Source organism: Vipera berus (assembly GCF_964194415.1).
Source record: "Vipera berus genome assembly, chromosome: 1".
Classification (NCBI taxonomy): domain Eukaryota; kingdom Metazoa; phylum Chordata; class Lepidosauria; order Squamata; family Viperidae; genus Vipera; species Vipera berus.
This window is the reverse complement of record NC_138202.1, coordinates 332,603,570-332,628,432: the sequence shown is the minus strand read 5'-3', so window position 1 is coordinate 332,628,432 and position 24,863 is coordinate 332,603,570. Positions and strand designations below refer to the sequence as shown.

Below are 24,863 nucleotides of genomic sequence, written 5' to 3'. Positions count from 1 at the left end.
AACAGCAGCTCTGGGTTTGTTTAAACAGATAAGAAAGTTTTTGAAGCAGTTCCCCAAATGCTGTAGGGAGCACACTGATTATGTATAGGTGTTGGGGCAGAAGATGCTCATATTTTTATGTTTTTATTTAGTTATTTATTTAAAAAATTGATGGTTGTAGAATGAAGAGTGTATTGTTTTTGTGTTGTTTGAAGGAAATGTGTGTAAAGTCCAATGGAAATTTAATGCCTTTTCCTTTTTAAAAAAATCCAAAAACTACACTACAGAACTGTTGGGTTTCATTGTAGAAATTCAGTTGGATATTTGCAGAGATTTCAGGACTTGCAAACATGGCAATGGGTTGGTGGGGATGCATGTTCACTATGATCTATCTCTGCAAGACAATATTACTTTCGAACTTGTCCAGGTTCTTAGACAGAGAAAGATCTTCTGTATAATGTGCTGCTTTTTAACCAACTCTTTTTGCAGGAGATGCAAGGAAACCTTGACTCTACTGAGTAGATTATTAGAATAGAGCTGGAAGGGGCCTTTGAGGTCTTCTAGTCCAACCCCCTGTTCAAACAAGAGATCCTATATCATTTCAGACAAGTAACTATCCAGTCTCTTCTGAAACCTCCAGTGATGAAGCACCCACAACTTTTAATGGCAAACTGTTCCACTGGTTTAATTGTTCTCACTGTTAGGAAGTTTCTTCTTAATTCTAGGTTGCTTCTCTCCTTGTTTAATTTCCATCCATTGTTTCTTGTCCTGCCCTCTAGTGCTTGGTGAATAGTTCGACCCTCTCTTTTTTGTGGCAACCTCTCAAATACTGGAATACTGCAATCATGTCTCCCCTATTTTTTCTTTTCTTTAGACTAGCCAAATCCAAGTCCTGCAGCCATTCTTCATATGTTTTAATCTCCAGGCCTTTAGTCATTTTAGTTGCTTTTCTTTTCACTTTCTTCAAAGAAAAACATCTTTATTTGTAGTGTGGTGGCCAAAACTGGATGCATTATTCCAGTTTTGGCCTTACTAACGCTTTATAAAGCAGTACTAATACATCACGTGATTTTGATTCTATGCTTCTGTTTATATAACCAAGGATTGTATTAGCTTTTTTGGCTGCTGCTGAAATCTCTTCAAACATTTAGCAAGATATGAGGCTTGGCTCATAGTTGGTAAAAGTTCTAATATTGGAATTGTATGGTATTTAGAGTCCTACATCTATTTCTTAAAACTGAACACTTGAATATAGGAAATACAAAAGGTGTTCCAATTTTGATAGTAAAAGTATGCATCATGGATGTGAGGTTGTTTTCAAGTTTGTTGCCCTTTTCTTCCCAATGTGCCTATAGATACAACATTCTGCAAGAGAGTCTTATCAAGCTTGTGGAGGCCTGTAATGACCAGTCTCATAATATGGATCGCTGGCTAAGTAAGTTGGAGGCTTCAAATTGGCTGACCCACATCAAGGAAATCCTGACCACAGCTTGCTTGGCTGCCCAGTGCATTGATAGGTAAACATTTGGGCACCTGCTTCAGTTCGTTTATTATTTATTTAAAACATTTGTATGGCAATTCATCTTAAAACCACATCCTGCATGTCTGTGGAGATTCTCAAGTCATCCAGGTCATGGATATTTCAAAGGTGCTTTTTCAAGAGGCAACTGGACTTTCTTGTTTTTATTTGAAGACATTTCGTTTCTCATCCAAGAAGCTTCTTCAGCTCTGACTGAATAGAGGGGAATGGAAGGATTTATATTCCTTGCAGACAGCTGGTCATTTGCATTCTTTAGAGAGTCATTGAGGCCACTTGGGGGTTTATCTGTGTCCTCAAGGTCACCTGAGTGGTGCAATTGGGTGTGGAGCCTTCTTGGAACTGCTAAAAGGGCTACGTTGTAGACTGGAGATAGATGATGTCATATCCCTCCCCCTCTATTTTGTTCAACTTTGAAAATTGAAACAGCATTTTGAGGGAGGTTGAAAGTCTCAGTTCTTGAGTTTTGAGGCAGAGTCATGAACTGAACCTGTTTCTCTGCTAGATAATCTTTTGCTGTATGGGTGATACATGATAAGCCCATTAAGCAGTTCCTTTTCTTGAAACTTATTTTCTCTCCTAGGGAAGGAGCATCTGTCTTGATTCATGGAACAGAAGGCACTGATTCAACACTACAGGTGACTTCTCTGGCTCAAATCATTCTGGATCCCAGATGCAGGACCATTCGTGGATTTGAAGCGCTGATTGAGAGAGAATGGCGTCAGGTATGAGCGGCTATGTTTTCACCAGCAAACCTTTGTGTTGTATCTTCATCTCTGAAATGCTGAACATCATTCATTTGCTAATTCATGCAAAGAGTAACATCTTACCAGGAATCAGTTGTGGGCAAATGAAATAGATGGGTTTGTTTGTCAGACTTTATGTTGCCAAATTATTCTGGAGTCTAGGCTGCTAATGACAATCAAAATAAAGTATATCAGAAGATGCCTAGCTTGTTCCCATAATCCAAATTAATATCCAAATATTTGCATTTTGTTACCTCAAGAACAAGCTATCTGGATACAAACAAGTTATACTGCAAGATTCTTAGTGCTACACTCCTGGCTCTGAACTCAAGGCTGCTAAGAGACTGAAAACCTGGGTGGTCAGATCTGAGGGCAATAGTCCTCCCTCCACCCAACGAGATTGTCCATAATACACGCCAAGTGTATTATATGGATGAACCATTTTAATTTTGAATGAAAGAATTGCAAATTAGAGTGAATTTAAATCTGTGATCCTCCTTATTTTGAAATGTGTAATTTTATTAGAATGAGACTGCTGACAACCCAATCTAATAAAACATTTTGGTATGTAGCAAAGCCTTTAAAAACAGGGATGTAATATAAAACTTAAATTGTTATCCACTCCGGGGTTTGTTTGTTTTTTTCTCTCAGGATACTCAGCAAAACAAGATTATTCGAAGCTAAAGCTGTAACCTGTTCATATTTATTTGGAAAAAGAACAGTTGTATAACATTGGGCTTAATGTGCAAGTTAAATATGCTCATGATTAGTCTGTGTGTATTCAGCATTTTCCATATGGAAAATTTGATAGCTTCAGGGAAAACCAGTAATTGTCCAGATGATGGAGATTAAATATTTAGTCAATTAGCATGGTGAAGTTTTTATTTGAAGAATAAGAGATCAAGCTCTCATGGGGTTTTTAAAACAGAATTCAACAGACACCTGAAACATAATAGACATTACTATTATGAAAAGGAAAAAGATGTGGTTCACAGATACAGCAATTTCAGGGGAGTCAAACTGATGAAAATAAAATAGAAAAAGTAACAAAAATTAATTGAAAGACTTTAGAGGAAAAAGTCAACTATAATTTTATAGCAATTGGAGCTTTTAAAACCATGCCAAAGATTCACCAAATATTTGGAAATTTTAAATTTGATATTGCACGCGGCCCAGCAGAATCACGCCCTCTGTCCGTGGCCCGCAGCATCATCTGCATGCGATGAGGCGGGAGGCGTAGTCTTGTCCCTGCTGCCTGGCTGCCATGTCTTTGGTTACATTGCTCTGCACAGGCTGCCCCTGGGGCGGCTCTCCTCCGGGGGGGCTGCTGGTGAGGGGCCAGGGGAGTGTCAAGTCTGGGGCGACGGCGTGCGTGCCCACAGATAGGGCTCTGAGTGCAGCCTCTGGCATGCGTGCCATAGGAAAGGGTAGTAATCTGTAGCCCTAATTATTTGGGTTACATTCTTAGCCACATCTTGGATTTTAGCTCAAGGGTGACAACATACCTCCCTGGATTGTATGTCCGGTCTGCAGAGGGATTATTCTGTTCCTTTGAGGATACAATCTCCTATTCAAGGTACTAGTAATGGTATTCAAACCCCTACATGGCAGGGGTCCGGAGTACCTGAGGGAACACCTGCTGCCGGCATCGACTTCCCTCCGCCCTGTGCGTTCCCACAGAGAGGGCCTCCTCAGGGTGCCACCGGTCAAAGAATGTCGATTGGTGGCCCCCAGGGGGAGATCCTTCTCTGTGGGCGCCCCGGAGCTATGGAACCAGCTACCGGTTGAGCTCTGGACGGCGCCCGACCTTCGCTCCTTTCGCTGCGAGCTAAAAACATATTTTTTTGAACAAGCTGGCCTGGCCTGATGAGGGGATTGGGGGGGGGGTTTGCTACTGTTTTTTATTAGGTTTTAATGATGTATTTTAGTATGTGGGCATTTATTTAATCTTGTTTTAACTTTTGTAATTTGTATTTTTATTCTTGCCCTGTTCACCGCCCTGAGTCCTTAGGGAGAAGGGCGGTATAGAAATAGTATTAAATAAATAAATAAAATATTAAATAAAAAGCCCCCTTGCTTAGAACTTTGTATATACTACACTAATTTCATAACTGTAATACAGTAATAATAATATCCATACCAGCCCCGCCAGATCTTGATACATTATTTTCTAAGATTTTCTTAGAAAAATATTTTCTAGTCTGTGCTCCCAATAATAATTAGATTAGATTAGAACAGAACAGAACAGAACAGAATAGAATAGAATAACAGAGTTTTTTTAATAATAATAATTTAATACATAAATTCCAGTACACAGATTTCTCAACTGTATCATGCTTAGTCTCTACTGAACTGATCCACAATGTCATCTTTTAATAATTTCAGTTTTCAGCAACTGCTATTAATTTTTTATCTGATTTTTCTTCATCATAATGCATGTATTAACCAAGTAGTGTGGTTGCCTGGAGGTGGAGCTCTGGCCTCACAATTAGGAGGCTATGAGTTTGATCCTAAGTAGTGGCAGATATTTCTCTCTCTCTCTCTCTCTCTCTCTCTCTCTCTCTCTCTCTCTCTCTCTCTCTCTCTGTCTCTCTCTCCGCAAAGAGAAATTATCTGCTATGACCTTTATGTAGGTGTCAGAAAGGGCATCTGGCCAGTAAACACAGTTACATTCAGTCACCTCAACTCTATTCCAATGCAAGGGATTACAAGATCATTAAAAGAAAAAAATGCATATATTGACCATAAACAGATTTATATTATGGAGGCATTAATTCAACTTTTTTTCTTTTCATAATCTTTTGATTTTGTAAACTTTCTTTGCAAACTTCTACCAGTAGTGATTCCATACTGTGTATGATACAATCAATCAATTTATGTTTCTGTTCTTCCTCTATTTTACTTGAAAAAAAATCTCCTCCCACCTTTACTTCTGGTGAAGTAGAGCCTGTCAATTGCTTTTTGGGTGAAAAGTATGATTTGTGATAATTAATGTTCTTGTTTTTTTATAAGGTACATCAATTCAGCTTGTATTAGTCAATTTTACCTGCAGCATGTCAGTTAATTGGATCATCCCAAGTATTTAGTATTTATGGCTTTAATTATGTTTGTTGCATTTAATGTTTTCAACATTTTTCAGATTCATTTTATATAATTAAAATTAGTATTCTTTTCAACTTGTTCATGTAGTAAGCTGGCAGCTTCCATTAATCTTAAATAATGGAATTCTTCAGTTGTAATTTATTCATTGGCTGTAGCACACCAAGAACTTTGTCTCCTTTAATTACTGAAGTTGCACATTTGGATAGACTGAATTGCATTCCTATGTTGTCACTGAATGCATGAACACTGTTCAGTAGAAATTCAAGTTCTGCTTTCGATTTTAGGTCATCCATCTGTAGCAAATAGCTAGTTTTGCACCTTGCTTTGGGTCGGGTGAAAAACCTAATCCTTAAAATGTTTTACAAACTTATTACAAGTTTTTAACTGTTCAGCTGAATCTGCTGCTGGACGTACCTTGTACAGTCCATTATCCTACCTGAGAAAACTGTGTTGGCCATTTACTGGTGATATAGTGATGGTAGAAAACTAAGCTCTGCCAACACTAAATGTAGAGAGATTGTGCTCACATAAATTTGCTGCTAAATTTAACCATCTCTGCTACAGTTGTCTGCTAGTTTGCATCATTGCTATAGACACCAGAGTAAACCAAGATGCTTCCTGTAAGCAGAGAGGACACTCGGGAGCAGTCATTCAGGGATCTTTCTCATCTTACCATTTCACCGGGCCTCAGCAGAATTCTAACCATTGTGCCTTGAAAACTATCCAGAGTATTCAAGAATCCTTCAGATTCCCAAAGACTGTGAAGGGAATAATTTTAACTGAAAAATGTGATCTTTACAAGCCCATTTTTTATGCTTTACTATGGCGTCTATTCTAGTAAGGATGTAATCTTGACCTTATAACCCTTCTTTTAACTCATCAAGATGAGAAGAATGTAATGTGAGAAGGAACTCATCCATTCTTCAATTAATAGTTATTTGAAAGTTTCTAGCAACAAACCAGAGCTTACTAAATCATATTCATAAGAAAACAAAGAAGAATGTGTGGCCATGCATATTTTTAATGTTTCAGCTCTCTCCTACACTGCTGGCAGTTTTGCACATGACTGCATTTCTTGTGCGCTCATTCAAGATATAGTCCACCATGAGGCCGTAATTGGTAGGAATATACTGTGACTCAAATATGAGTTCATGTGACAGCTTCCTTTCAAAAAGAACTGCCAATTTGCTGCCATTGGCTTGAAGCCTCGCAACAGCTTGCACAGAAACCCATGCGAGACATACTCATGTGTCTGTCCTATTTATATCCTTTGTAAGACATTATCAGGAAAACAGTTGGACAATTAATGCAAGATGCTTCACAAAGTGGAAGAGGAAAAGTGTCCTAAAATTGTAAGCCATGATAGCATAAATAGGCAGGACTGACAATATAAGACTAAGAACAACTCTATTGAATCAGATCATGGATTGCCCCTATGACCATATAGGACAGATGGGGAGGAAGCTAACCATCAGATTTCAAGAATACAAGTAAGCGTTCAGATGGGGAGACCTGAACTCATTGGTAGCCTCACATTACAATGAACAAGGGGACACATTCAATTTTGCAGCTACTAAAATTGTTGGAAGAACAGGCACAAAAACAGCCAGGGAAGTGATTGAAGCCTGGGAAACAGGCTCCTCATCAGTCAACAGGAGCGCTGATTTACCCCAGTCTATCAAGTACTTAGAAGGCAAGAGCTGGGCAACACTAGCAAATGACAGCTAATGAGTTAAAAGCCAGCCATCAACACACCCCAATCAATATCTAAAAAGCCACTTACAACAGGCACTATAAATACCGCACACACACTTATTAGAGAGAAGTTCCCTGAGGATGGGCTCCAGCACGAGTCTGAAAACTTAGAAGACAAAATCTCTATTTCCGGTGACCGACCCAGATTGGATCCTGAATCAGATCAATTCAGCATCTTATTTTCAAATGTGACCTTCAATCAATCAAAATAGAGCTGGAAGGAACCTTGGAGGTCTTCTAGTCGAGCTCCCTGTTTAAGAAGAAGTCCCTATATCATTTCAGACAAGTGGCTGTCCAGTCTTAAAAACTTAGTGTGATGAAGTACCCACAAAGCCTGAAGGCAAGCTGTTCCACTGGTTAATTGTCCTCACTGTTAGGAAGTTTCTCCTTTCTCTGATCCTTTGAAAATTATATGTCTGGGAAATTCACAGGAAGGATGTAAAGAAAAAAAAAGAATCCTGTGTTGTTTGCCTGGAGCAATATATATTCTGAAGAATAAGTTTGCATACTTCTAGATTCCATTCCCCTTCATGGATTACTGCCTTGTCGTGGCGAAGGGGCTTGCGTAATTCAATGAAGCTATGAGCTATGCCGTGCAGGGCCACCCAAGACGGACAGGTCATAGCAGAGAGTTCTGACAAAACGTGATCCACTGGAGAAGGAAATGGCAACCCACTCCAGTATCTTTGCCATGAAAACCCTATGGACAGTACCAAAAGGCAAAACGATATGACGCTGGAAGATGAGCCCCTCAGGTCGGAAGGCGTCCAATATGCTACTGGGGAAGAGCAGAGGGCTAGTACTAGTAGCGCCAGAAAGAATGAAGCGACTGGGCCAAAGCCGAAAGGACGCTCAGCTGTGGATATGTCTGGTGGTGAAAGGAAAGTCCGATGCTGTAAAGATTTTTTCTCCATAGGAACCTGGAATGTAAGATCCATGAATCAAGGCAAGCTGGACGTGGTCAAACAAGAGATGACAAGACTGAACATCGACATCTTAGGTATCAGCGAACTAAAATGGACAGGAATGGGTGAATTTAATTCAGGTGACCATCAGGTATACTACTGCGGGCAAGAATCCCTCAGAAGAAATGGAGTAGCCTTCATAGTCAATAAAAGAGCAGGAAAAGCAATACTGGGATACAATCCTCAAAATGACAGAATGATCTCAGTTCGAATCCAAGGCAAACCATTCAATATCACAGTAGTCCAAGTCTATGCTCCAACCACCGGTGCTGAAGAGGATGAAATTGACCGGTTCTATGAAGCCCTACAGCACCTTATAGAACTAACACCAAAAAATGATGTCCTTATCATCATGGGGGATTGGAATGCTAAAGTAGGAAGCCAAAAGATAACCGGAATAACAGGCAAGTTTGGCCTTGGAGTACAAAATGAAGCAGGGCACAGGTTGATAGAATTTTGTCAAGAGAATACGATGGTCATAGCAAACACTCTTTTCCAACAACCCAAGAGACGGCTCTACACATGGACATCACCAGACGGTCAACACAGAAATCAGATTGACTATATGCTCTGCAGCCAAAGATGGAGAAGCTCTATACAGTCAGTAAAAACAAGACCAGGAGCTGACTGTGGCTCAGACCATGAGCTTCTCGTTGCAAAGTTTAGGCTTAAACTGAAGAAAGTAGGGAAAAGCACCAGGCCAATCAGGTATGAATTAAATCATATCCCCATTGAATATACAGTAGAGGTGACAAATAGATTTAAGGAATTAGATCTGATAGACAGGATGCCTGAAGAACTATGGACAGAGGTTCGCAACATTGTACAAGAGGTAGCAACCAAAACCATCCCAAAGAAAAAGAAATGCAAGAAAGCAAAATGGCTGTCTGAGGAAGCTTTGCAAATAGCTGAGGAAAGGAGGGAAGCAAAAGGCAAGAGAGAAAAAGAAAGATACGCCCAATTGAATGCAGAATTCCAGAGAATAGCTAGAAGAGATAAGAATGCCTTCTTAAATGAACAGTGCAAAGAAATAGAAGAAAACAATAGAATAGGGAGGACCAGAGATCTTTTCAAGAAAATTGGGGAGATGAAGGGAACGTTCAATGCAAAAATGGGCATGATAAAGGACCAAAATGGCAGGGACCTAACAGAGGCAGAAGAGATTAAGAAGAGATGGCAAAATTACACAGAAGAACTATATAAGAATGAGCTTAATGTCCCTGATAATCACAATGAGGTCACTGACCTCGAGCCAGACATCCTAGAATGTGAAGTGAAGTGGGCCTTAGAAAAGCTGAGCAACAACAAAGCTAGTGGAGGTGACAGTATTCCAGCTGAGCTATTCAAAATCTTAAAAGACGATGCAGTAAAAGTGCTACACTCAATTTGCCAGCAAATTTGGAAAACTCAACAGTGGCCACAGGATTGGAAAAGATCAGTTTACATTCCAATTCCAAAGAAAGGCAGTGCCAAAGAATGTTCAAACTATCGCACCATTGCACTCATTTCTCATGCTAGTAAAGTTATGCTTAAAATCCTACAAGCTAGACTCCAGCAGTATGTGGATCGAGAACTACCAGAAGTACAGGCAGGATTTCGAAGAGGCAGAGGAACTAGAGATCAAATAGCCAACATACGCTGGATCATGGAGAAAGTTAGAGAGTTCCAGAAAAACATCTACTTCTGCTTCATTGACTATGCTAAAGCCTTTGATTGTGTGGATCATAACAAACTGTGGCAAGTTCTTAAAGAGATGGGAGTACCAGAACATCTTATTTGTCTCTTGAGAAACCTATATGCGGGCCAAGAAGCAACAGTGAGAACTGGACACGGAACCACTGATTGGTTCAAAATTGGGAAAGGAGTCCGGCAAGGCTGTATACTGTCGCCTTGCCTATTTAACTTATATGCAGAGCACATCATGAGAAAGGCAGGGCTAGATGAATCAAAAGTTGGAATTAAGATTGCTGGAAGAAATATCAACAACCTAAGATATGCAGATGATACCACTCTAATGGCAGAAAGTGAAGAGGAACTGAAGAGTCTCTTGTTGCGAGTGAAGAAGGAGAGTGCAAAAGTTGGGTTGAAACTAAACATTAAGAAAACCAAGATCATGGCATCCGGCCCTCTCAATTCCTGGCAAATAGATGGGGAAGAAATGGAGGTAGTGACAGATTTTATTTTCCTGGGCTCCAAGATCACTGCAGATGGGGACTGTAGTCAAGAAATTAAAAGACGCTTGCTCCTCGGGAGGAAAGCCATGGCAAATCTAGACAGCACACTAAAAAGCAGAGACATCACCCTGTCAACAAAAGTGCGTATAGTCAAGGCTATGGTCTTCCCAGTTGCAATGTATGGCAGTGAAAGTTGGACCATAAGAAAGGCTGAGCGCAAAAGAATTGAGGCCTTTGAACTCTGGTGCTGGAGAAGACTCCTGCGAGTCCCTTGGACTGCAAGGCGATCAAACCGGTCAGTCCTAGAGGAGATCAACCCTGACTGCTCTTTAGAAGGCCAGATCCTGAAGCTAAAACTCAAATACTTTGGCCACCTAATGAGGAGGAAGGACTCACTGGAGAAGAGCCTAATGCTGGGAAAGATTGAGGGCAATAGAAGAATGGGACGACAGAGAATGAGGTGGCTGGATGGAGTCACTGAAGCAGTAGGCGTGAGCTTAAATGGACTCCAGAAAATGGTAGAGGACAGGAAAGCCTGGAGGAACATTGTCCATAGGGTCGCGATGGGTCGGACACGACTTCGCAACTAACAACAACAACAAGATTCCATTTACTACTGCATATGTATTTTCTAATCATCTGGTAATGAAGCCAATGAAGAGCATACCCTGTTGATCAATAAGTTGCTTCCATGTCTACCTAGATGCTTAGTTTTTGGGGGAATGGGAAGATTAGATTAAGTAGTAGTGCCCAGCCTTTCTTATCTAGTGCCATCCAATTTGTTTATTGGCTGGAGATAATGGAAGCTATCCTTCAATGTTTCTTTGAGACCATTTGTTTGGAGAAGACAGTACTAATACTTAACAAGCTTAGTTGTCGATTTTACAACAACACTTTTCTGCCAATGTTAGATTTTTTATTTATTTATTTGGGTCACTTCATCTTAAAACTACATTGTAGAACTTGGAAAAAGTCATGAAAAGAGCAACTCAAGTAATCAGGAGACTAGAAGAGAGTTTGGGAAAAGAAATGATAGCATTTAGAATATTTGAGGGTAATATATTTGTTAGTTAATGCCCTGCCTCTCCTTTTAGGAATTCAAGACAATATAAAAATCCTGCCTGTGGATTTTTTTCCCTACAGTAAACTGGGAGTAAGTTACTTGGAAATAGTGATTGACCCCAAATCATCCCTTGAATTTGTGAAGTAGACACTGAGGTTGACCACAGAGTTGTCCAGTTCTAGTTCAGCTGTTTAATCCTTTCAGCCTAATGGTAGAGCTTGATGCAGGGGGAAGTAAGAGAAAATATAATAGAGAGATAGAAAGGCATGCATGAAATAGATTTTTCCCCTCTCTGTCATAAAGCTGGAAGTCAGGGTTATATATTGAAGCTAAATGGAGTTAATTTGATAAAAAGGATTTTTTTAATACAACATAATTGAATAATGGAGTTCCTATGTCATTGGATTGATAGTGGACACAGGTTTAGATTTTTTTTTTAAAGAAAACCTAGACAAATTCATGGAACTATGAATGGTTACCAGTTTTGAGTGTTGCTTATCTCAATGTCAGATACTGTACCAAATATTGGGAAATGATAGGAGAATGATGATATAATTTTCCTGTCCCTGTTTGCGAGTTTTTTGTTGCCTTTATTTATTAATTCCCTAATTACTTTTCCTAAGTGTATCATTTATCACTTACTTAAATACTATTTGCCAAGAGTTTGGGTTGCTGGAACTGACTGATTCCAAATGTGCCTGATACCAGCTCTTAACATTTGCAAAGATCTTTCTGCAAATATCTACTAAAGATTTTTTAATTAAGTCATCAACTGAGTGGAGGGAACAAGTGGCTGCAAATAATGTGAAAGTGCAGGGGGCCCTAGAACTTCCAGAAAGGTTCTTCTAGACTTGAAGCTACTGCCTAGGGGGCCTTTTTGCAGCTTCATCATCTGCACCAGTTGTGCCCTTTCCTTGACCGGGAGACTTTTCAGATGGTTACTTGGGCCTTGATCATCTCACAATTGGATTATTACAATGCACTTTACATGAGGCTGCCCTTGAAGACCAGCCAGAAGCTACAGCTGCTTCAAAATGCAATGGTGTGAGCAATGATTATGAAATAATGACTAATATTAATAAAGATTTATACTGGGTTGCATAAAACATGTCACCACTGTTACGTGAGTTGCATTGACTGCCAGTTGGCTTCCAAGTACAACTCAAAGTGCTGGGTATTGCCAACATAGCTCTCTTATGGCGTAAGGCCTAGATGTCAGAGAGATTGCTTATCTCTGTATCTGCCACCTGGCATGTTCCAGTAGAGTAGATGTGCTTCAGATCCCTTTATTAAACATTGACATCTTGTGATGTCTTCTCTAGAACAATATCCCTGCAGAGATGAGGCTAGCACATTCTCTCCTATTATTCTAGAAAGCTTTGAAAACTTGACTTTGGTCACAGGCCTGGAGTTGAACTGGAGCTGTGATACAATGTTGTATTTTTAAGGGGAAAACTAAACCTCTGGTCCCGGTGACCAACAAGATTGGATCCTGGAGTTGAGGTTTGTTGTTTAAGGCTCCTGATTTGTTTTGTCGACTTTGTTGTTTATTAGATCATTTTAGTCTGGGCTGTCCACCTGTTACCTGTTTTTATATTTTCTTCCTAGTTTTGTACGTAGCTCAGAGTCCATTAAAATTGTGTGGCTAATTTAAATAAATAAACCTAACTCTAACATCCCAATGGACTTAAGTAAGAAAAAGGCAGCTTCCATTGAATACTAAAAAGGAACACTTTCTAACAATAAAGCAGTTCAACTATTACAAGAGTCTCCTTTTTACTAGATGCTTCACAAATAAAAGAACTGTTTGTCATTTGGGTTTCTATGCTAAGCAAGAGTTTGAACTTTATGATCTAGCTAGCCCCTTCCAACTATAAATCTACATTGTAGTATGTTTTATGTAAACCAGAATAAATCTTTATTAATATTAGTCATTATTTCATAAAAGGAGAATTTGCTGTGGTAGAAATAGCTAATAGCCAATACATGATTATTTTGTCTAAATATATAATGTATATATTTTTATGCTATTACATTACAGGCTGGCCACCCATTTCAACAGCGCTGTGCCCAATCAGCTTATTCAAATAGCAAGCAGAAATGGGAGGCTCCTGTATTCCTCCTTTTCTTGGATTGCGTCTGGCAGATCCTTCGCCAGTTCCCTTGCTCCTTTGAGTTCAACTATCATTTTCTCATCATGCTCTTTGAACATTCTTACGCCTCTCAGTTTGGAACCTTCCTGGGTAACAATGAAAATGAAAGGTACGATGAACATTTTTTCTGGGTTTCTTGGAGGCTAAGCAATATTACTGTTCATTCAAGGCAGTATTTATGTCATTAATATTAAGATTATTGGACTCTTGGCTATTAATTTGAAAGATTTCAGATTTGCACATGAGCCATGCCTTTTATCAAATCGGGATTAGTTCATCTATTCCAGAAATGGTTGTGCAGGTTTCTTGAAGTCTTCTCTCTCCTCAAGTCCATCCCTCATAGACCTCTTTCAATGTATAGGAAGACATGGCACCAATATGTAGAACATACCACTGGATGAAGAATAGGGTTTTGGAAGATGGTGAGGGTCTTTTTTGAGCTGTCAAAGACTGATAGAGCTTTTGCAGGTCAACTATTCTGTAGCTGTGATCCCAAAGGAGACAATAGCAGGAATGATTATTCCGACACTGTTTTGAGCATAGTTGCATTTAACCATGTAACCTGAAGTTCACAACAGTTTTCAGAATCACATGGGTGGAATTCGGGTGTGAAACAAGAGATATAGTCTGCTGATAGACATAATAGGTAAAGTAAGCAAAAAATGAAACAGAACCACAACCCCAAACCCAGAAACAAAATTACAAAAACCTTGGCCTTTTCCCTTTGCTGTCAGGACAATATTTCAGTCTTATACACAGCAGCTTCTGGGAGGAGTCATAGCCTATAAATACTAAAATGTTTTCCAACTTTGAATTAACAAAAACTGTGGATGTCAAGGTTTAGAAAGATTGACTGAATATTTAAAGATCTAAGGGCTACAATGATGAATTGGTAATCTAACTTATCAGAGAGTTTATCTTCTTTACTTAATGTATATGTTTCCCCACTAATCAAGCAGTGCTGTCTCTGTGTTTACTTTGAATTTCTTGCAAATATTGCATGGTTGTGTTTCAAAGATCACTTTGAAATCCTAAAGTGTGTTATTGTTTCTGGCTGCAAGGGGGATCTTGCATCTCATACTGCTAAAACTTAACCGAAAGCAGAGTTTGTATTTTCAAAGAGCACCAAGAAGACATATTTACTAAATGCATGTTTTCTTTATCCATTGACTTCCTTTGTTTTCTCTAGTACAGTTGTATAGGCTGTTTGTTTTGACAATATACAGAACATCCTGCACATTTTTTTCTTTTTAATGTTTTAGTACAGGAGCACCTATTTTACAGTTTCTGCAGGACTGAATTTACTAGTTAGAATTTTTTTTGTATCATCTTGTTTTGTTCTCTCATACTATTACTTGCAAATTGAAAAGGCATGATTTTTTTTTCATTTGTGTTACAGAAGTTGTAGAGCTTTTTTTTTAATTCAGTCTTTCACGTAAGAAAAAAAATCTCCAGGTTCAACTGCAAATGTTGTGAATAGAACAGATAATTCTGCTGGCTTTTTCAGATTTGGAGCATTTGTATTTACTTCTAATTTTTCACCAGGTCTAAGCTTAAGTTGTCTCAGAAGACAATGTCCTTGTGGTCCTGGGTGAATCGGCCAGAAGAACTCAATCGATTTAAGAACCCTCTCTTTGAAGCCAACAGTCTAGTCATCTGGCCTTCCGTTGCACCACAAAGTCTGCAGCTGTGGGAAGGTACGTCATCTCCAAGCAGATTTGGAGGGCTTAGGACATCAGATTTGTTGTTATTCCTTATTGGTGACATTAGCTACCTGCCACTAAGGCAGGTGTGGTCTCAGTCATTCATACCTATAGTCCAGGTTGGTTTCTGTCACATGTTCTCCATGGAAAGAGTCCAGAAACATGAATATCAAATAGTGCTGGCTAGCTGAAGTATGTGTATCTACTATTTTTCCATTATGATCAGGAAGTCTGAAGTGCTTCCTCCTCTCCTATATATAACATCTGCTCTGATCGGCATTAGAAGGCCTGCTTTGTTTCTCCTGCCATTTGAGAAATAACAGATAAGATATAAGAGATGAATCTTTTAAATCTTTGCAGATTTAAAAATCTTTCTTAAATCCATGGTTATAGCAGTAATTATATGAATTTAAGCAGCCAGATACTTTTCTACATTGAAGCCTTATCTAGTATTACCGTATAGGTAATATTGAATAGCTCCTTTCTCAGAATGTTTGCAGAGCCAGAATAGGCAGGCCGTTGCCCACAGGCTGCAAACAGCTGTCCTTTCGCCCTCATCCCCTCTTCAGATGACATTGCCAGAATTTGTCAGTATGTTTTTTTCAGTGGAGTTAATTTTATTTCCTTTTTTTCTTTTTTTGAAAATAAAAGAAACAGGGTTGTGCCAAATTTCCACTAGACTTAAAACTTTTTTTCATTTGAAGGGGAGGGGGTACATGTGTGCAATGATCTACTCACTGCTGCCAGCTTTCTGTCTTGAGATCCAATTTAACAAAAAAAGACCTTTTTCACAGAATAGGGTAAGGTTTAATATTTGCAGAGCTGTTAAACTAACGGTTGTTCCTGCCTTCATGATTGAAAACTGTTCCATAGAGAGGTACATAGTTGTATAACATTCCTCTTTAAAATGTTCGCAGCTACCTCACTCCAAGAAAGCCGGTAGAAATTCACAACTAATGTGATCTTCTTACTGGGTTTTTTTTTAAAAAAAATTTTTTAGAGTCGTTACTAGAGTCAGCCTGCATTGCTTGGTTTTGCTTTCTGGGAGTTAACAGGAAAAAAAAAGCTGAACTCATTGACAGACTTTTCTGGCTTGTTGGAAAGCAGCTTCTAATAATCCATCAGGCCACAGATGATTGCTAAGCACATTGGTTTGTGCTTAAATTGTAAGCCGCCCTGAGTCTTCGGAGAAGGGCAGGATATAAATGGGATTAAAATAAAAATAAAAAAGTATGACTCAGTTTTTGTCTCTTGCCAGAATGGAGAGCTTCCTCCACCAACTTTTCTGTCAGGAATAGCCATTTGAGATCAAAGTAATCTGAAGGAAGTGAAGCAGCACCTGATTGTTCTTGCTCTTCCCTACACTATCCCCATATTTTAGACTTTTATTCAGTGTTTTGATAGAAATGAAGGCATTGCATAAATAAAATTGCCCACTACTGATTTTTATGAAATAGAAAGCATTTTAAACAGTGGTTGCTGTTGTTGTTTTTTTTATTAAACCCCACCCCCCCAGGAGTTTTTCTTCGCTGGAACAGGTCCTCCAAATTTGTGGATGAATCTTACGAAGAAATGATCAACATCATAAAATATAACAAGGAACTCCAAGTGAAAGTCAACATGCTGAGACGGCAGCTAGCGGAGCTGGAGATAGATGACAACACACAGGATGATGGGATGCCAGAGAGCCCCTGAAATCTGGCAGAATATAGGGCCAGATTGTTCCTTCTTGGTTAAGCGAGTCTCTTCTACACACTAAGCACTAAACAAATAAGACTTGCATGCGCTCAAGCTCCTTTTTGGTGCAATCAGGTTGAACTTTTTCTCTCTTTTTTTTTTTTGCTTCAGAGTTCCTCACTTGGCACTATTGTCACCCACCATCCATTTAGGAATGTGGTGCTTGTTTTTGTTTACATGATGAAACTTGTAATTTAGCTGGTTGTTGTCCCTCCTTGTCCCCTCCAGAGAGGTGTTTCATCTTTAATAAATTGTGTGTTCGGTTACAGTGTCACTCAGGTTTATAACCACTACTAAACATCAGTGAGACTTACAATAGTTGTGCCTTTAGCTTTGTGGAAATTTTCATTCTGCATCTGGCCAATACTGTCAGAGGTTTCCATGATTTGTAAAGGATGATCTTTGTGATCTCTGTGGTAAGGCAGTTCTAAATTTTTCCCTTCTTCCTCAAAGTAAACTTTTTTGTTCTTGTTTAAGACACTGTAACTTTGGGCTTGGATAGGACCTTCAGTCACAAATTAAAACAATCTTTTTCTCTGTTCGTTACTCCACACTGCAACTTGCAGAAACGAAAACAAGAAAGTGTCCAATAAAAAGCAAAACTTTTTATTACATTTTCTCTACCCTCCACACTAGATGGAGCAGGTGGGGCTGATCACATTCATTTCTTCACATCTTGGTTCAACAGGAAGTAGATTCTGCACAGCTGGTAGGCAGGTACATTTTGGAATGCTATCCATTAAGATGTGGGAACTTCATTATTTTTAGTGAAAAAATATTTTCGTATTTTTTATTTTTGTTGACCAGTCTGTGGAAATGCTAACTTGCCAAAATGGGAATGTGCTGTAGATACATAGTATCTACTATAGTAAATGCAAGCTTTTCTCACATGTAACCAATTCTGGTGTAATGTTTGGATGGTTTTGCTGTATCATTGAATCACTTCTCAGTTGGGGAGACTGTATCTGGATATTTATGCAAATACATGGATTTGTATTCCTTCAACAAAATGCACTATTTGGCTGAAAGTATAGCTTGACTGATGGATAAGTAATGCATATAGCACCAACAGCATGAAACCTAAGTAACTTTGATCCAGAGGTTGTTATCACTAATAGTGAAATGACTTTGCCCAACATGGAAGCTTCTTGCCATTTGCTTTGTGCTAGTGTGTTAAGCTGAAGGTAGGAGAATTTAAATATCATATCCACTTCATAATCTGGATTCAGCTTGGTTTGCAGGTTAAATCAATTTGGCCTGGGGGTTGAATTGTCCTATTCCTATGGAACTAAAGCATATTCAAACATCATTGAAGAGGGAGTATCTGTATCTGCATGCTCACACTTGTTAAAACCTTTAACAAATTACTAATGTTAGGTGTATATGTCAGAACTGCATTCTGTTGTAGAATTTCCTCTTAGTCAAAGGCTTTTAAGGAATATAGCTATGCTTTCATTTTTAAAACATGTGCAAGTAAGAGGCCTTACTTTGTATTTTGCTGTTTCTTTGAATGTTCTATAATACTTCTTTTTCTTTACCACTTAAAAGAAATAACTGCCTGTTTTATTCTATTTCCCTTAGATATCTGTCTCACTAGACATGTCTGTTTCCTGATCTTTGGAACACACAACCCTTCTTGATCTGATGTGGATTTTTTAAAATTTCCCCATTTTGATCGGAAGCTTTTTCTTAGACACAGTCTCTCTTGAATGAACAAATTTTATTCTTTGCCACCATGTCAACTTAGCTGACAGTATAAAAGTTTCCCCTCCTGAAAATGCAACATAATACAGTTGCATTGCTGAAACAATAGAGCATTCAGCATTTTATTGTTAATGTGAAATATATCATCCCTTTTAATGAATTTTACTAAATATTTTGGAGTAGGAACAACACGTGGCTTTTTTCTTTTTGGTGCGGAGGAAGGCTTTGAATTGTGGATAATTGTGCCTAACCTAACCTGCTGATCATCTCCTTGCACCTCTCCCCAAATCCTTTTGGAAGAGCCAGGAATGTACAGTTTTCATTTTCTTCAAAGAATGCTGCTCAGAATTAGTAGTCTGTAACTTGTTATTTTTACTAAGATACATTTCTTTCTAAGTAGAGTGATAACTTGCTCTTATCAATAGATTGGAAGCTGCAATAGATTGGAAGCTGTTCCAGGACTTTACCAATAATGGTTGGGCTTACCAGACACAAGTATTTGCCACTACAAGGTTTAGAGTGACAAAGGCGCATTTTCAAATTCATTTGGGTATCACACAAAGGTAGTCACGCGGTATTAGAATAACAGAGCAGTGGGAAAACTGGGAATGGGCATTTTTTAGGTGCTACCCTTTATCTCAGTAGCCAGGACTAAGCAGGAGATGTGGGCTAACTTCACCTATACTTGCCTTTCTATAATTTTGTAGTTGGAAATTATGGCATATTATAGGGTTGCTTGGTTTAAGAGGTTGACTAGGATGTTACTTCCATTGAATTTCTGGGAAAAGGTAAAATATCAGGGATGAAAGTTCAGAATCTTCACCCTGAACTATTTTCAGCTTAGCTTGGCAGCTTTTACATGGATTTTTAAGCCCAAACGTAACCTTTTCGGCATAATCAACTTCTACCCTCATATGGACTCTTAACTGGCACCACTCTAAAGTATTGAAATAATCAGACTCCTTCCATATCTGTTTATTTTTAAGTTATTTTCTTGTTAGGTTTTGATGTGATTTTTGCATATTATATTTATATAGATCATTATCTTCAAGAATTGGTTGTAAGCTATTCATAATCTTATTGGCTAATTTTTGAAAGGTGTTTTATTAAAGGGAAGTGTAAATAACAATATTTACAATGCAGTATTTATTATTTGAATGAATTAGACCTTAGTACAATTGTGTTAACAGTTATAAATATGTCATTTCATATGGTTTCATAATAGTTTCAAGATTGGTTAACATTTCACCCTTTTCCAGAAAAAAAATCAATTGTATTTTCATACTACTATGAATTCTGGAACTTTCCTCATTAAAAATTAGGTCCTTTATAACAGTGCAAAGATGGCCCATCTTGGTTTGGCTGCTTGATTTCAACAAAGCAATTAACTTAAACATCAACACTTCTTGTAGTGGATATTACAAAATCATATTTATGAAGGTTTTTCATTTTCTAAAATGTCTAAATCTTTGTCTTTTTTTTCTCCTAATGTCTGCACATGAGACAGAGAATTGAGGTAAATTCTGAATACTGTTATAGGGATTCTATGTATTATAATAGTGAATTTGTGTAGAAAAGAGTAACCTGGTTTAATTTCTATAGCTGAACATTTCATATGACTAGGGTCGCTTTCCACTCTCTCTCGGGCTCTGCAAATATAATCTAATTACTATATTGTGTGGATAGATGCTAGCGCTTGCCAGTATTAACAATTTTCTCTGGCTACAATCTGCCTGCTGTAATTATTTGAAATTGCTGCCTCAGCATTCGTGAAGTCTTCAGTTTTAAAAATCAAAATAAACTTGAGAAGTTACTCTTTTATTGGATGGTTAATATTTTTCTAGCATCTGATAGTTCCATAACTTATTCTACAATAGGTGTCTTAAGGTGTTGCCTGTTTTTCAGAATACCAAATTTGCTGGCCTGGTGAATTGCCAGACCAAGTCAGCCTGACAAAAATAAAAGAAGCTGCTCTCTAGGAGTGCCTGAACCCAGCATCTAAATGGGTTACCTTTGCCCTCACCTCATCACATCCTTCCTCTTCTCTTCCCTCATTGTTTCTGCTAGAAGGAAGAAAGGAGAAGAGGAAATGTATACATGCTTCCATGCTTTTATGTGTAAGAAAAGAATAATTGGTAGATTCTTATGGAGGAACAACTAATGTTGGTGGAGCAGTGGGCTAATGCTTCCTTAAGTAACACCAGCTGCCTGCAATTAGTGCAGGTTCGCATCCCACCAGGCTCAAGGTTGACTCAGCCTTCCATCCTTCCGAGGTAGGTAAAATGAGGACCCAGATTGTTGGGGGCAATTAAGCTGACTTTGTAATAATGCCGCTTGGGGTGTGTGTGAAAGCCCTAATAAGCAGGCATATACATAGAATGAAGGCTACTGCTAAGCTTGTAAGCCGCCCTGAGTCTTCAGAGAAGGGCGGGATATAAATGGGAATTAAAAAAAAATAATGTTATGACTAGAGATTATTAATTTACAGGCAGTTAATGTCTCCCTCCCCCCCCCCCCCCGATCTATTCTTTGGATGGATGGAGATAGATTTTTGCCTACTGTTCCTTTGGCAAGTTTTGGCACTCCACATGTAATGCCCATGTAACACCACTGCTATGCTGCCTCCCAGTAGCCTTTTCAAGGTGCTGGTTGTTACTTATAAAGCCCTTCATGGCTTAGGGCCAGAATACCTGCAGGACCACCTCTGCCTGTCTGTCTTTTCTGGGATGATTATGTAATGTTAGTTTCAGTCTGGCTAGAAAAAAATCCTTAATAAATAAATTCCCATTTGTTTTTGATTTTGACTTGGATTTGTTGTACTCCTAGATATAGGCCAATGCTGATTAATTTTTGCTGTACTATACAGATCATGCCTATTGTTTATTCAATGTATCAAGTCTGGATGTGCTTTTTGTGAATAAAATTGTAAAGCTTAGCATTTTGAACTGTAGATCGCAAACTGAATAGTCACAATAGCCAATCTTCTATGGATATTTTATTATTATAATTAATATAATTAATTCCACTATTAATAACTCTTTCAATTGTAACAACTTGAAAGAAGAGTAGCCATGTGTTCTAACAGTTCCTATGTCCAACAATTTACTTTTTTGCAAACCTTAAATGTATGCAAAATAACACAAGTCCATTCATGAAAGCAGGTCATTACTAAATAGAAATTTATTGGCCAGGTGTAATTGGACACATAAGGAATTTTCTCTAGTGCATAAGCTCTCAGTTATCTACAAACAACAAAGTGATAAATCATAAAAAACAAAAAATGATAAATCATCAGATACCAATAGGAGATTGTAATAGGAAAGATGAGAAGGATAATAGTAAATATTCTTAGGCATAAGACAGTGCTGTGGGAATTAGATGTTTAGCAGAGTGAGGGAAAAACTGTCTTTGTATACTTTATATCCATTTAATTTTTATTATAAATGCCACAAACTATACAAATTACATATTTTTTTCCATTTCATAGCCAGCTACTCCAACTACTTGCATTTTCTTCTTTCCGTCTAACTTTGTAAAAACATATAGAGTCACTTGGGCAGCAATAGAAATACATAAATACATAAATAAATACAGGGCTTCAAGCTTTTCATTGAAACCACTGATCAGTGTGATACTTTAATTAGCCATAGCCTTACTAGACAACGTTTTTTCTCCGTTTCATCACTCTGGGACTTGGAAGTTCCAATCCGGTAAATCAGGCCCACTGAAGTCCATGAAGATTACGCTACACTCAAGAATCAAGAATCCCAAGTTTAAATTTTCCATATGCTTATAACTGAAATCTCCAGTTCTGGCAGAACACATTTTCAAAAAGATTTCCTCACTTTTTATCTTTCATTTCTTTTTAAAAAATAGTTTATTTTGAAGAGTGAAGTACTAACAGAATATACAACTATAATGGTTATGACATTCAGTGTAGTATAGCACTTAAAGTGCTAACAGGGAGACCCAGTTCTAGTTCTGGTCAGGTTACTTACTACACACACTTATCAGTTCCAAACTTGGAAGTCAAAAACATCTATTTACCAAACACTATTAAGCCAGGATGGTAGATTATAGTCTACAACTTTTAGTGAAGAGACCTTGGTTTAGGTCGAGGGTGTAATACAAAAGATAGGAACCTGATATTAATTTTAAAAAAGGAGATATAAGCAAAAAAGAAAAAATATATAAAATCAATGTAATGATTAATTACTATCAACTTAGAATTTAAATTCGTAAGTTTATCATTAAATTTAGACCATGTGGGAACATATTGCTTCATCTTCTCATTTTTAGAATATAAAACTTTCAAAAATAGGCAAAACATGCATATCTTCAATCCATTTTTTAATATCAGGACGGTTAAATTTCTTTACATTTATGTAAAATTAAATCCTTTTGCTGTGTCCCAGGTTCAGTAGAATCAAAGGGTTACATAAAATGATAATTTCCCTATTTTAAGAATATGGTTCATATTTATGTCTTTACCTGCTATACTTATTTTCAAAATCCCATTAATATGCACAATGATTTGAAAGTAAAAGACAAAGCTAGGCAAGACCATCACATTGGGTAGAACTTTGAAATTTCTTGCAGTTTCCCCACAATAGAGATCTAATACCCAACTCTTTTTGGAAGAATGCAGTACCACAGATAGGGGGTTTGTGTTATTAGCCTCTCACAGTTGTTTGTGTTATTAGCCTCTCACAGTTGTTATACAGATCAAATAAATAAATATATGTTTTTAAATGAATGTATTTCATTCTTAAATCATAAGACAAGTTTACATTTCTTAAAATTTTAATTGATTGATTTTCCAAGATTGCATATTCCAATTCTTCATTCCATAATTATATACCTGAAGTTATGTTAACTTCCTTTCTGCTTTTTAGTTTCTTATAAAATTGGATTCTTGGTTTCAGTTCAAGCACTGCATCACTTAAAGTTCCTAATATTTCAGGTCAGCTTCCAGGCTGTTAACACATCTAAGGCATGCTGCTTAGTCAGTACATACTTCAGATGAATTTATTACCAACAGGAGGTTATACATAAACCATATTCATAATGCATGACTTTTAGACAATCACTATACATCAATTATCCCTTATTTGGACCAAGCATTCTAGTAAAACATATCCTCTACTATTTTCAAATTAGGGTTATTCCACAATGCCAATTTCTCATGTGTTTTGGGATCAAAATTTAGGCATTTATCTATAAGCAAACATGTCTAGAATAGGGGTGTCAAATTGCAGGGCCACAGGCAGGATGCATCATAGCAAAACTGCACCTACGGTTTGGCAATGGCAAAAAAGTCGCAACACATCATGTGACGTTGCAAGTTTGACACCCCTGGTCTAGAAGCTTTCAAGACTGAAAATAAATATTCCTTTTTTACTATTTTATTTTATTGAAGACAAATACAAAATATAAAACTCAAAACAATACAAAAAAAGAAACCACAAAACATTCAAGGCATTAAAAAAGAAAAAGGTGCATCAAAAAATCCCAACACCTATCCCCCCTAATTGAATACTGATTAATACTTTGCTACATTGATTTCTACCCCTTGTGAAACAGCCCTCTCCCCAATTTTTTAAACTAATCTATTTGCAAGTTGTTGACCTGTCTTCTACATATTATATTAATGACAAAATAGTTAATAGGAAGAATACTAAAACAAATTATAGTTGCAAAACTCTGTTAACAAACTTATTGTAGTCCACTTATAGAAATTTTACCATGGCATCTTATCTATCCCAAGTCTTCCCAAAAATTAAAAATAGTTCATCCTGGATCAAATAAGTATTCGTATTTAATATGCTTGGAAATAAAAACTTCCAAGATTTCAGAGAGATTATACACTTGCAGTACAAATAGGCCCAAAGAGAGGAATATTCATGATGATAGATAGATAGATAGATGATTAGATAGATAGATAGATAGATAGATAGATAGATAGATAGATAGATAGATAGATAGATAGATAGATAGATAGATAGATAGATAGATAGATAGATAGATAGGTGGGTGGGTGGGTGGGTGGGTGGGTGGATGGATGGATGGATGGATGGACGGACAGACGGGGGGGGGGTTTAAAATGAAGGCTCTATAATAAAAGTGAAAATCTGGTAGGTGAAAGTTGCCTATCACACAGTAATTTCAGACTGGCCAAAGATATTTGGGAGCTTTAGTCTGCCTTAGGTTTATATCTCATGAACCTATTTATGTGTACAGTATTT

General features: G+C 37.8%; 1 protein-coding gene across 1 annotated transcript in view; it reads left to right on the top strand.

Moving 5' to 3' along the window:
* MTMR9 (myotubularin related protein 9) overlaps positions 1-21,553 on the top strand; it is a 40,272-nt gene extending 18,719 nt beyond the window's left edge. The window contains exons 7-11 of the mRNA XM_081346788.1: positions 1,335-1,496; positions 2,100-2,241; positions 13,363-13,583; positions 15,020-15,171; positions 16,694-21,553. Coding sequence (XP_081202914.1) covers positions 1,335-1,496; positions 2,100-2,241; positions 13,363-13,583; positions 15,020-15,171; positions 16,694-16,872 — 856 coding nt within the window. The 3' untranslated portion in view covers positions 16,873-21,553. The remainder of the gene's footprint in view (positions 1-1,334; positions 1,497-2,099; positions 2,242-13,362; positions 13,584-15,019; positions 15,172-16,693) is intronic.
* The last annotated feature ends 3,310 nt before the right edge of the window (positions 21,554-24,863 follow it).